The sequence below is a fragment of the Solea solea genome, chromosome 4 (assembly GCF_958295425.1).
Source record: "Solea solea chromosome 4, fSolSol10.1, whole genome shotgun sequence".
Lineage (NCBI taxonomy): Eukaryota > Metazoa > Chordata > Actinopteri > Pleuronectiformes > Soleidae > Solea > Solea solea.
Window position 1 is genome coordinate 14129629 of NC_081137.1, and position 14464 is coordinate 14144092.

At 38.1% G+C, this 14464-nt stretch overlaps 1 protein-coding gene across 1 annotated transcript; it reads left to right on the forward strand.

Moving 5' to 3' along the window:
• The first annotated feature begins 3832 nt into the window (after window positions 1-3832).
• On the forward strand, window positions 3833-13541 carry vkorc1l1 (vitamin K epoxide reductase complex, subunit 1-like 1). The gene is made up of 3 exons (XM_058628016.1): window positions 3833-4106; window positions 6261-6370; window positions 9496-13541. The coding sequence occupies exons 1-3, from the start codon at window positions 3883-3885 to the stop codon at window positions 9720-9722; spliced, it is 561 nt and encodes a 186-aa protein (XP_058483999.1). The 5' UTR covers window positions 3833-3882; the 3' UTR covers window positions 9723-13541.
• Window positions 13542-14464: the final 923 nt, after the last annotated feature.

A 14464-nucleotide genomic window follows, 5' to 3' on the forward strand; every position in this document is an offset into this window, starting at 1 on the left:
TCTTGGTTCTCCTGCGTTTCATTTGGCTGTTGTAAAATTTCTCCGCGATCTTCCTCTCGTGTCCTGCAGGAATATGGCGGTTCGTGTTCAGCTCGATCTCCCTCTTAGATCTGCCTTTGCCACAAGCGTGGCACGAGTATTCGAGCAGGTTGTAATAGTCATATTGATCATAATAAGTCTCCTCAAAGGAGACGAATCTTTCCATGTCTGTCGCCATTTCAAAGTGAAGGGCAGCGGTGGTTTGTTTTCGCCAAAGAGTCTCTGGGAGAGTAAACAGATGATGTCACCCTGTGTTTATATACACTAAGTCACATGACCACGCTGCTCAGACTCAGCAGGGGCGTTACAAGTGACTTTGAGGGCGACCTGGAGGGTGGGGGCTACATTTAGGTGGATTTTTATCTATATTATACACACTTTAGCTTTGACTACGGCACTCATTCACGGTGGCATTGTTTCGATAAGCTTCTGCAATGTCACAAGATTTATTTCCGTCTAGTGTTGCATTAATTCTTCACCAAGATCTTGTATTGATGATGGGAGCGTCGGACCACCGCAGAAAATCTTCAGCACATCCCAAAGTTTCTCAATGGGGTTAAGGTCTGGACTACAGATGCAACGATTATTTTCATAACCGTTGAATCTGTTGATTATTTTCTCAATTAATCGTTTGGTCCATAAAATATCAGAAAATCGGTGTTCGTCACACCTAGAAATGATGATGTTCTCAAATGTCTTGTTTTGTCCACAAACCAAAATGATTAACTCTTAATGATTTCTTTGTTATCCAGAGCAAAGAAATGAAGAAAATACTCACATTTAAGAAGCTTAAATAATCGGAAATCTTGTTTTAATCATGAAAAAAGCTTTGAACAGATTAATCGATTATCAAAATAGTTGTCGATTAATGTAGTAATCGATTAATAATCGATTCATCGATTAATTGTTTCAGCTCTTGTCTGGACTCTGTGGTGGCCAATCCATGTATGAAAATGATGTCTCATGCTCTTTCACAATTTGAGCCTGATGAATCCAGGCATTGTCATCTTGGAATATGCCTGTGCCATCAGGGAAGAAAAAATCCATTGATGGAATGATCTGGTCATTCATTATATTCAGGTAGTCAGCTGACCTCATTCTTTGGGCACATAATGTTGCTGAACCTAGACCTGACCAACTGCAGCACCCCAGATCATAGCACTGCCCCCACAGGCTCGTACAGTACCTTTGCTTATTTAAATCCAGGTGGCGACTTTTTTTTTGGCCAAGCAGTGTATAAAATGGATGTAGCCAAATTTGCAAAATAATTTCCCATTTGAAGCATGATATGACCAACGAGGTGGAGTTGAGGTGGAGGATAAGCCTTGCTCACCAAAGCACCAAGCATATGATATCCGATCAGAATCACATTGTACAGTGCCTATCATAAATATTCACCCCCTTGGATGTTTTACCCTTTTATTGCTTTCATAAATCAATCATGGTCAATAAAATTTGGCTTTTGTCACACAAAGATTTATTGGAAAAAACTCTTTAATGTCAAAGTGAAAACAGATTTCTACAAAGTAATGTTAATGAAACAAAAATATATGAAGAAATATAATTGTTTGTATAATTATTTATCCCCTTTTTAATTTAATGGTCTAATTCAATAGAGGTCCATCCAATTGGTGTCACCTGAGTGGTGTGGGTGTGTCTCAAGTGATTGAGGTATAAAACACCTGTGTCTGAAGGGTCCAGAGACTGGTTGATCAGTTTCCCTGGCTACCATTACACCATGAAGACAGAAAAACACTCCAAACCACTCAGGGAAAGGGTTATTGAAAAGTATAATTCAGGGGATGGATACCAAAACATTTCAAAGGCATTGAACATCCCCCGGCGTTCAGTGAAATCAATCATCAAGAAATGGAAGGAATATGGCACATGTGTGAATCTGCCTAGATCAGGCTGCCCTCATAAACTGAGTGACCGTGCAAGTAGGAGACTTGTGAGAGAACACACCGAATCCTGGGGGACAATCTTATTCAGTCTGCAAGAGAACTACGGCTTGGGAGAAGATTTATTTTCCAGCAAGACAATGATCCAAAGCATACTGCAAAAGCTACACAGGAATGGTTTAAAAAGAACCAGGTAAATGTTCTGGAGTGGCCGAGTCAAAGCCCAGACCTCAATCCTATAGAGAATTTGTGGCTGGACTTGAAAAGGGCTGTTCATGCCCGATACCCACGCAACCTGACAGAGCTTGAGATGTTTTGCAAAGAAGAATGGAGCAAAATTGCAGTGTGCAGATGTACAAGACTGATTGACACTTATCCACACAGACTCAGAGCTGTGATTGCAGCCAAAGGTGCATCTACTAAATACTGACTTGAAGGGGGTGAATAATTATGCAAACAATTATACTTCTTTATATATTTTTGTTTAATTAACATTACTTTGTAGAAATCTGTTTTCACTTTGACATTAAAGAGTTTTTCCACTAAGTTTTTTATGAAAGCAATAAAAGGGTAAAACATCCAACATCCATCTATTTCAATTTATATCTAAAATCATACATCATTTTAAGGATTCTTGTAATTTTGCACCAATGTTTTTTATCTCAGGAGGGAGGTGGAAAGTTGACCGAAATATAAATGTTCAGAGGACACAGATTCAAAAAATAAAGGATGATGTTTAAAAATCATGTGACTTAAACATCAATGCACTCAAAAAACAGCCAAAAACGATGGACGAGAGTAGGAATGAGTGGTGAAATGTAAATATTATAAAAGTAAATATTACAACCATAAGAGATCTGGCTTGGTGCTCTTTATTCACAAGTCGCACCTTTTTATTCTTCGTCTGTCATAAACCACTTTCCATGAACTAACTTGGAAAGAACCAGGCTTCTGTCTCATTTTATGAGGGTTACAGAAAAACTACACAATGACTTTTAACTTTGTGGAATGCAGGAGTATGGATTAAAGAAAGACGCATTCGACTTGGTGCAGATTCAGATAAGAAGGGAGATCCAGGAGTTATCTCACCAATCAGGCTTCTTTACTTTGGTGTCTTTTTTCGTGACTATTTTTGCCATATCTAAGTATCTATATATCTATATATAAGTGACAACAGCATGAGGACCTGCTATTGGGTTTTTGTGTTACTTCTTAGGAGTGTAAACAAAGCTGTTCTCTGGGCCCCCACACTTAGCTTAAGGCCCCAGGCATGTGGCTGCCTGCCCTATTGTAATGTCTCAGTTGATGTTTGTTAAATATTTTTCTTAAATGTATTTTCACTTTTTCAGTGTTATGTGTATGTAATTAATTAAAATATTTTGCATCACAACATTACTAGAAATGATGCATTGCTGTGATGTTTTGTCTTCATTAGGCCTGAAAAAACTCACTTCATTTGATTTTGCTGGTTGATTTTTTGCTGGTTTTGATGATGATGTTCAAAGTACACAAATTTGCACAGCAGTCAAGTTGACATGATAAAGTGGGAAAAGCACAGGTGCTGACCAAAGGAGCTCTGTAATGACAGTGTCACAGTGAACCACCATGCATCCTGACATGGAACACAGTCATCATTAATGTGATTGTTTACCTGTCAAGGTGGCCCATAAAAGACATTAAAGGCATTGAAATAAGACATATATCAACAATTAGTTTTATATGGGCTCCAATTAAAATAAAATGATATATTATACATTTCATTACATGTACGTTATATCCCTCGCATGAATGTTTTGTATGTATCTTCTGTTATTTAGTTTAATCTGAAAAAGAAAAAAAAATTGCCTGTCACTCCTCTGCGCTGAGGCCCCGCCCCTGACGGTGTGGCACGTCCTGACGTGTCCCACGTCACGGCTGTGTTTCACGGGCGAGCTCGCTGCGTATGTATGCGTGTCTCCAGCTAGGCCAGGGAGTGATGGCGGCGCCCGTCCTGAGAGTGTCCACCCCTCGGTGGGAAAGAATAGCCAGGCTGCTCGTGTGCCTGCTCGGCATCCTCCTGTCTCTTTATGCTTTTCACGTCGAGAGGGAAAAGGCTCGGGATTCGAGTTACACGGCAATGTGCGACATCAGCAGCGACATCAGCTGTTCGAAAGTGTTCAGCTCAAGGTAATTTGAATTCAGCAAAGAGCGCCGACAGTACAGTGGCGCTCACTGAAGCAGCCTGCTATTGTGGCAGCCTCAGTCTGGGAAGGGCTTCGCGCTTTAAACTGTCAAATGCACTCAGCTTACAGCTGTCTGTTAGCTGGCACCGCTAAAGCTAAGTGCACACCTCAAGTGCTGGCATGCTGCGAGCTGAATGTGAGTGAAAAGCGAAGGGATAAGTTACATGAAACCTTAACGTTTAATAAACACACAGTGTGCTTTCTGGTTAGCTAGACGAAGCTAACTTTGCTAACCGTTAGCTAACGAAACCCACAGTATACTTCTTAGCCTGTTAGCATTCAGCATCGTTACATTATGCATTGAGACACTGATTGCTAATGTTGACTGGATTGTTAGCACAACACATCTGTAACACGTACGTATTGACGTATAGCATGCCCAGACTAGCGTTAATGTTGGTGTCTTGTTGTTATTTTTGCCGGTTGAAGCAATTAATTCATTCTAGACCAGTGGTTCTCAAACTTTGTAGTACCACCTGAGAAAAATATTGCTCTTGAAGTAACACCATTATCACCAACGTTAAAATACAGTGGTATAAATACGCCGAGCAAAGTCAGGTATGGACTTTTCATCAATGAGATACTTTGCTCTCTCATCCTCCTCTTCCTCACATAATTAAAATGGAGCTAGAGATAAGGTGACTCAAATTGTTATTAATATTATTTAATTCATTAGTTTAAAAAAAACATTATTTAATTCATTATTTGTTACGATTTTTACGAACTCCGGTCAAAATTCCTCTGCTCCACTGCGATCACATACCCTGGTATATACAGGATAAGGATGGGTCAAAATAACAATTTGGTCATATATTGTTGTCCTTCTAAGTGTAAATACGACAATCAATACACCAGGGCAAATCATAAATCTATTTTAATGAATGAATGAAGGCGCTCATAAAACTGCCAGTTTCCAAGGACCACCAGGGGAAGCTTGCACACCGCTGTTGGTGTACCACAGTTTGAGAACTAAGATTCTAGACTGTATTCCAATTGATCTTTTAACCGAAGGTAATTTCATGTGGTAATTTTACTGTTGTCAGCAGCAGTCGTTTTAATGTCAACAGGCAGTTGTCAGTAAGTTTGAGGGTTTTAAAACTTCACTGTACTCTCTGGCTGTTTACTGTGACAGTGTTCATACTATTCATGCTCCAGAGATTAGAGGAAAACTACTTGAAACGTTTCTGTGTTTTCCAATCAAATAAATAGTCCAAGGTCCACAGATAAAATGCTGCATTACTATGATTTGCTTTTTCTCTCATGTGCTAATGTCAAGAGTTGGTTAAGCAATCATGTGCTCTTAATGTTCTTAAAATGACAGTTCTTGTATAACCAAGTCTGAAGTTGCCATACTTGCTTTAATGTGAGCATGCATTTATTGATGAATCAAGTGTATCCTCACTGAATAAGATTCTTTGTAACCGTTGGTGTCAAAACAACAACATAATTAGAATGCAAGCTGTCTAACCCTAACCCTTGTACATATTTGTTGAATGAGTGAGCAAATCCTCTGTCAGTCTTTTTATATTTGATGAACTGGATGGATTTTTACATTTAGATTGGGCTTGGGTACCCCCCCCCATCACATTTACATCTTTTTACACAATGACATTTGAACTGAAGCTTGACCTAAAAAATTATTAAATGAATGAAATTGCTTTCTCATTCTTGGGCAGTAAAATTATGACTGTTTCCTCATTACCATTGATAACAAAAATGCACATGAAATGAAAGAATAAAAAACATCAGAAGGAAGTGCATATTTTGAAGCAAAGCCATGTGTGCTACAAGTAAGTAGCATTGGACAGTGGTTGTGATACTCAGACAAATTATGTCACCCTTTTGAGTAAGTACTTCAAAGTTCTTAAATAAGAGAGTCACAGGTTTGCTTGTTTTGGTTACAATGGAATTTCCATTTGTAGGAAAACAAAATAAATATTTTGGGGACATTTTATCAGTTGACTTTGATTTGATTGAGGTATTTTGTTTTTAAACTATCACTTATTTTGTCTCACTCATTGGTTTGAATTATACAGTTATCGTCCAGTCTTTTTACCCTGACACACTTCTCTTCTGTATTATTTTTTTCCTCATTTAGGTGGGGTCGAGGTTTTGGTCTCTTGGGCTCAATTTTTGGAAATGACAGTGCACTGAACCAACCCAACAGTGTCTATGGGATTGCCTTTTATGCCTTTCAGCTCCTACTAGGTAACTTTTCATTTTATTAACTGTTTATATTTTTGTAAGCTCTGGTGATAAATCTCTTCCTCTGCAGCATCTAACACTGTCTCAATTCCACTGTTATGTCTCTTTGACCAATTCTAATTCATATGATGCTGACATTCCTGTTTGTGGCCATGTTTACATGAAGTATTTGTGAAATAAGTGGCTGATATTTTGAAGCACACTCCAAAAGTCTTTTATGTTTTTTGGACAGATTCTAATTGATTTCCACCAAGTATCCGTCAATAATATATATCAGTGAAGTAACAGAATAAGTCAGATGATTTGACCCCGAATAATGCTGTATTTGTCTAACTTTGGTCCTGACCATTAAGAAAACATTTCTCTGTATGTGTGATATGATGTTTCTTGAAGAGTTTCTCTCTCTCTCTCTTGTTATATCCATCGTCAGTTCTCCTCAGTGATGGCATTGCTGACTCAGTCATGCTGGTTTGACATGTGGGCCTGCTGAGTGGTGTGTAGACTTCCCTGGCCACCTGGTGCTGGCACAGAACAAGCCACAGTTTAGCCACAGTAGTTGCCACTCATTTGACTAACACAATAGCTGCCCAGTTAAGCCAAATAGCTACAGCGGGTCAAGATTTCCATATTAAAATCATGATCCGTCAGTCTCAGAACTTGGATTGTCTCACAACCTTGGACTAGCCAGTAGTATTTATGAGTAGGCATGAGTGACTCCTAGTTATAGGTTAGTTTCTGTTCAGCTTGAGGCTTTTGTTGGAAGGGATTTTTAGTGTAGATCAAACTTTTGCAACAACATTACATAAATGCCACTGCTGTGACCTCTCTTAAAGGCACTGCTGGTTTGTGACAGTATAACGACAATAATGACTGATTTTTGGTAATTCTGCAAATTAATCATCTATTAACTACTTCATTGCTTTGATGGAAATATCACAGAAAAAACACCCAAAACATTGTGTCCATAAAGCTGTGATTTTGCCATGTGTATTAAACCCACAGTGGTCTAATACACTCAGAGATATTAATAGTAAGAGGACATAAACATCTGTCACAATGGATAGATTGTTTTCACCTTATGGGATATATTGTCATGGTATACAACCAGTGATAACAGTAGTGTCAGTCAGAATATGGTCAGTGTATTTCCCATGCTGTAAGACCTGTTCTCTACCACAGCAACTTTAGAAACGTGTGGTTGTAATTAAGATTGTAGTGTATAACTCTTAAATATAAACAAATGTCCATATCATTCAAACCGTTAAAAAGAGTTCACACAATGCTGATTAAAGTATTGCAACTAATAGACATATCTGCACCGCATACAGGAAGTTATTTATTTAATGTCAAGACAGATGGGGACAACAGCAAGAATGCTCTAGTAAAATGAAATGGCCGCAAACGCGTCAGGAATCCATGAAAAGTTTTTGAAGTAAATTCTACTGCTCAAAACACAGTTTGTTCAGCAGTTTGATCTGATAAATGTTCCCCCCCACCCCTGTATCCACGCAAACACCCCCTCTGTCACGTCTGATAGTTTTTCTTGACAGTGAGTGAAATTTACTACCAGGAAATTCTTTCAGCGTTCTTACAAGGATTAAATCACACCACTTCCTTCTTTATAGTTGAATGCCTCCTAACTTTTCCAGCCAAACATTTAGTTGCACTTTCCCACTCAGTTTCCATAAAATAAAGTCATTGCTGGTTTATAGAAAAACACCAAATTTGAAAGTTCATTATATTTTGCAATACAGTGAGATTTGCCTGGCACTGACGGCCTTGGTCAGCATTGTGTTGGCTCGTCTGTTAAGAGCTTGGATGTAACGGGCATTCATTTATCAGTCTACATCTAACACTCCAACTTTTACTACTTGAATCACTGGACCCAACTGTATGAAATTTATGTAAATGTTTAATTTTCTGTCATTATTGGTTATCAGAATTCACAATGTGTAAATTATATTTAGTAGACTTAGTCATGTCCCTATGTTAAGCCTGATTCATACTCCTACCCAATAACGTGCAATTCTAAGCGCCCGAGCACTGACTGGTTCATCATAATTTTTCTTTCACTTGCGTGCACTTTTGAGGGCCTTGCCCCATGCACTAAAACTCACCAAACTTGATGTGCACATCAGGACCAGCAAAATGTGTCATCTTGAGTATGACCTAGGGCTGCAAAGAGTTTGATTTTTCAATAACTAAAACAAGCTTTCTGATTTTTTTCTTTCTTAAATGTCAATACTTTCTGGTTTCTTTGCTCCATATAATAAAGAAATCAGTAAAAGTGAATAATATTGGTTTGTGGATAAAACAAGATATTTGAGAACACAATTGGTGAACACTAAACAACATTTTTCAACATTCTCTGACATTTTACAGTGCTTGATTAATCAAGAAGATAATCAACAAATACAAAAATTGATTATTAAAATAATAGTTATTTGCAGCCCTAGTGTGACCCAATGAATTTAGCAGAAATTATACTTTAAACCCCCTCCTTTGTTTACCACTAGCCACATGACAAATCTACAGGTCACATGACGTGACATGAAACTTTCTTTTGTCACATTTTAAAGTATCACATGATGAAGTATAAATCAGGCTTTTAGATATAGCAGAGTAACAGAAACCTTTGAGCCAGGTATTCTGCCAGTAAGAAAAACCAGGACATACCATTTTCAACTTGGGCACCCACCAGTGGGTCTAGAATAATGGATGAATTGGCACCTCCCAGGTTCAAATACTGCACAAGTCAAATAGAGCATCCTTTCTAATGATATGTTGCATGAAAAAACTTTATCTGTTATTTAGCAGTTGACGAAATGTCACAAGTGCACTCAGTGGGCAAACTCTGCCTTAGAAACTCTGACTACACCTCATGTGACAACAGAAAAGTATGACCAGTCGGTTCAGTGTGTGAGCTAAATGTCATCACGAGGAGGCTGATCATATAAATAGAGAACAGTCTGAGGCGGAAAGCTTTGTGACCAGTGAGTGCAGACTCATCAGGTTCCCTTTGTGTTGCTAGGGTTGTCTTCTCTCTCTCTCTCTTTCCCCCTCTCTCCCTCAATCCCTCTCTTACATACGTCACTTGCCTAAGCCCTAGTTTGTGTTTCTTGCCATAGGAATGACTGTCAGTGCAATGGCCGCCCTTATTCTCATGACGACATCCATCTTGTCGGTGGTGGGTTCACTCTACCTGGGCTACATCCTCTACTTTGTCCTAAAGGACTTCTGCGTCATCTGCATCACCACATATGCGCTGAACTTCATTCTCTTTATTCTCAACTACAAGCGACTAGTTTACTTGAATGAGGCCTGGAAGCAGCAGCTTCAGGCCAAGCAGGACTAAGCTGTCAAGAACGGCAAGGAAAAATACAACAAACAAAACACCAACAACAACAAAAAAGAAATGACCTCTGAACATTTGACTTGCCACCAGGAGACCTTGCTTCCAAACGATGTTTATTCTGCTGTGTGTTCAAAAAAAAAATGAAGAAATATAACTTAAATGTTGGGCCTGACATCTCAGTGTTGATTGCAAACATGGAAGGATTTGTAAGTGAAAACGGATTTTCATTTTTAACGTGTTTTACCTTGTTTAACATTGTACTCACTTGATGATGGGGCTAGCTCTATGTGTGTATGTGTGTGTGTGTATGAGAGAGAGTGAGTGTGTGCGCATATGTGGGGAAACACAATAACATGAGCAAGCAGAGTCAAGAGGGCCACAACACAGAATGATGGTGGATATTTCTCTTTTGAACAAAAAGGATCGCAGCATGGAAGAAAAAACGGGACATTAAAAAGTGGTTTACTTGAAATGGTTAGTGAGGTCCTTAATTAATGACTGCACAGCAGATCTGCACTAAACCTGGAACGGAGTAATGTGTCCCAAAATTAGATAAACACTTGTTGAGGTGATCGTACAGTTTGCAGATAAGGTTCTATGGCAGGATGTGCTGGCAAACATTTATACAGAATTGTTCCCCCCCCCCCCCCCTCATGTTTACACAACATTTCTTTTTGAGAAGGACCACTAAACTGAACATGGGACAATGTGAGATATTGTGTTTAGATCAGTCAGATTGTTTGTTTTTGCAATTCTGTAAATACTGCTGAGCAATATTTAAAGCTAGATTGTGATTTAGTGTTGACTCAAACTTAAATGGGGAAAAAAAGACAAACAACAACTAACTGAACAGAAGATAACATGAGTAAATCTGGAATAAAAAAAAAAAAAAACAACACAATTAATAATCCCAGGGCAACAGTTGAGTCTAAAGACGTGTTCGGGACACCGTTGAGTCCTGTAATCCTGGTCAGGCATGCAGTTCAGAGTCGTGTGGATTTCTTTGTTGTAAGTGGTTACTGTTTCATCTCGCACCACTTGACACTAATCTTTTAAACGGAACTATCAGTTTTTCCTCGTCAAGTTAGCATAAAAAGCACCCTCCTCATTTTTAGTTATTGTTGTGAAGAGCATTCCTGACCACCACACACGTGGAATCCATAAAGACTTATGTGCCTAAAGGAATGTTAAGGTGAATTACTTTTTTTTTTCTTTTAAATGTTCCAGTTTTACTTGTTGCAGGTGCAAGGCTTTATCTTTTCCCAGTTTTGTAAAAAATTAAGATACCAGTCACGTGTTTCTCCCTCCCCCATAGAGTCTCATTACGTAGCAAAGGCTGCTACACTGTGACTGTGCTCAAGTGGCCTGGTGGCAGAAACATCTCTTAATTTTTCTGTTGCTTTATTTCATGTCTCTTTGGGCTTTTGTTCACTGTCCAGGTCTGTATACATTTGATGTCAATTGAACAGTAGCGGTGATCTTGCCAAGCTGAGTTACAGTTCATTTGCAGGACTTAAATGAAACTTGGAAACCTTTTTTTTTTTTTTTTTTATGATTTGCTGACAGCAATTGCGGAAGTGGCACATGGCAGAAGATTCTGTAAGAAAACAAAGTGGTTTTGTTGAGCCATATGTGGGGTTTGTTTTTCCTCCAGTAGGACAGGCTGCTGATGTTTTTGTCTCACCGAAGCTTCTCATTAAGTGGTACGAACAGTAGTGAGGTTTAGACAGATGGATTATGAGAAAAGGCAAGCGCAGCTTGTTGTATTGTCATTTTAGTGACACAATAGGACCACAGTCTTTTTTTGCCCATCCAGAATCCAGTGAAGTATCAAGTTAACAGTTACAGTATATCCTGGCGGACAATCCTCCACTACGTTGTCCTTGACCTTTAACAGTCGTAGTAATAACTGTACTGTAACATTGTGATGTGGTGTTGAACCGGCTTGTTGACTAAGTTTTCACCGTCTCCTTTCTAACCCTTAACCCTTCTTGTTTTAATAGAATTCAAGTTCTCCTAGACTCTTGTGTTGTAGGGCGAAGGTTGTCAGCGGTCAGGAAAGTCATTTCAGTGACGTGCTTCCTGTGATAACATATGAAGTCATCAGTTGTAAATGGAAATTGAGGTAATGTTTTTTATTATTATTTTTTTATTTATCTAGCTATTTCAAACTGTGCATCTGTTTTTGCATGTTGTGACCAATTTACTACACATTGTATGTATGATCGGTTGTTTCATCACACTTTTCCAAAGCAGTATGTGACTGTGTGTAATTGAGTTTTTCAGGCAGAGAGTTTTTTCCGTTCGTTTCACAATTGGCATCGGACTTTAAGGGACGCCACACCTCCCTGTCCACTCTTTGTCAGCTCACTATCATACATTTGATTAATGTGACACCATTTGAATGGCAGTTATAAATGGCAGCCGCAACTAAACTTAACAGCAGCCCAGTCAGACAAACCAAACTCTGGCTCTACCTTTATGTCCTTCGTGTTCTTGAAATGTCCGATCTCTGAAACTCTTGTTTCATGCTGCACAGAAATGAATGTGAGCCAGTATCTGCTTGAAAAGAGAGACTCATTTCACACTGATTTGCTTTGGAAACCTCGTGCACATGATTAGTGGCAAGGTTGTCATTGTTTCTTGCACAGTATTGTGTGGGCAGACTTACCATCAGGTACTTTTTCCATCTAAACTAAAGAATTAGATTCTACTGTCTTTGTCCTTTTTCCTGGGGAAATTATGCGCACTTATAAAACAAGGATAAGGATTCACTTGCACAAGTCTTTAATGTGGAGGAGTCAAACTGACATTACTTCCTAGTTTTTTTTTGTTGTTGTTTTTTTTGGCAGCAACTGGATGCTGTGAGAATCGACCATAGTACTGAGAAGTGTAGGCTGGGTAGCCTGTTACGTCAGTGGTTCCAGTCATATGCAAAGCTATTACACTAAGATGTGTGCAGTTACTTTAAAGGAATTTGGATGTTAAATGTTTGAAAAAAGAAAAAATCTTTTGCTGGTAAAAGGATTGCTTAATTCTTAACGTTGCGTCATCATGAAATGTCAAAAAAGGTCAAGATAGGCGATGCCGCATTTTCACGAAACATATGTTTGGGGCCCTGAGGTAAACTGCCAGGTTAGTTGCATCACCAATGCCAATAAAAGTGCCTTTTGTCTGATCACTAGGCCTTGAGCCAAAGACGAGCAACAGTAACAGCCTTGTAAAACAAAGAATGGTAACTTTAACGGGCACTTCTGCTTGCCTTCCTTAAAATGTAATCTGATGAATTGGTAATTCCCAAAGATCAATATCCAGTGTCGGTGCAAAAGTTTTTTCGCCCCCTTCCTGAACTCCACCATATAATTGCCATCTTCCTTTCTTTTTTTCTAGCTAGGACATGTTTTGTTAGCTGCGAGTCCTCTCTACACGATTGTCAGTTTCTCTTTCCGTCATCGATTATACCCTTTAGCTGTCTAGACTGTTAACATTCTGCATCATTTTAATAAAAAACAAAAGGTTGAGGGGGGGTGGAGGGCTTGGAATCCATGTGTCAGCATAAAATGTTAATTCAATTTCTTTCTGGAGGAAAACTTGGTGGGTTTGCTTCTGTATTGCCAAATATGTTTTGAAATGCTGTATTTTCTTACATGGAAAAGTGTTACATGAATGGTAAGAGGGTGCAGGGGAGAAAGTAATCTGTTCAAATCCACCTTATCTTCAAGGGAAAAACTGTGGAAAAGGGTTGACATGAGTACATTTTAAATTGTTTGATTGTCATGTGGAAATGATCTACCATTAAAACATTCCCTCTGAAAACGACCTGTTTTTAATTATTTGAATCAAATTCGTTACCGTTAACACTGAGTGACCTAAATAGTGATGGGGCGATACAGGAATTGATGGCGTGTTGTCGGGCTGCAACTATTGATTTTTATAATCGATTCATCTGTTATTTTCTACTTGTGTGGTTTAAAAAAAAATTGTGTTTACCAAGGTTATTATAGTTAACGAAAACTAAAATTGAAAAAAAACCAAAAACATTATCGTTAACTGAAATAGAAATAAAAACATTAACTAACTGAAACTGAATTGTGTGTTCATAAAACCAACTGAGCGAAAATGTGCTTAGTTTTCGTCTTTGTAAATTAATGTCATACATACTTGTTATCCCCTTTTTTGAATCTTCCACCTCATGACAAAAACAAAAAACTACTAAAAAAAAACTAGCAAACCAGCTCTAAAAACTAATTAAAACTAACTCATTTTAACAAAAAGTCAACGAAATAAAAACTAAAATAGATGGTTAACTATTATAACCTTGGTGTTTATCAAATATTCAAATTTAAGAAGCTGAGAAATCAGAAAACTTGTTTTAATTATTGAAAAAAAATTTGAATTATCAAAACAGTTGACAATTAATTTAGTTGTTAATTGATTAATAATCTAATAATTGTTGCAGCCTCTTGTGTTCTTAATATGAACCTGGCAGACTGTGAAGCTATTGTAAAAAATGAAACGGCATGTTCAATATTTAATCTTGTATATTATCTCTCAGATCCTCAGAAATCATTTTACTCATTTTGAAGCACTCAACTTAATGACTTAACCAGTCATCATTTTATTATCAATACCAAAGTGTAGGTAGTAATGGATGAAGGAATTGTGTTTTTAGTTTTTTGTTACAGTAACCAAAATAAATATCACATTTATGAATGACCTGTAAGGGAAATGTGTGAAAACCT

Bases quoted from the DNA above. Each gene is read 5' to 3' on its own strand.
- vkorc1l1 (XM_058628016.1), top strand. From the start codon at position 3,883: ATGTATGCGTGTCTCCAGCTAGGCCAGGGAGTGATGGCGGCGCCCGTC. The intron at 4,107-6,260 runs GTAATTTGAATT...TTCCTCATTTAG, and splicing joins TCGAAAGTGTTCAGCTCAAG to GTGGGGTCGAGGTTTTGGTC. The intron at 6,371-9,495 runs GTAACTTTTCAT...TTCTTGCCATAG, and splicing joins TGCCTTTCAGCTCCTACTAG to GAATGACTGTCAGTGCAATG.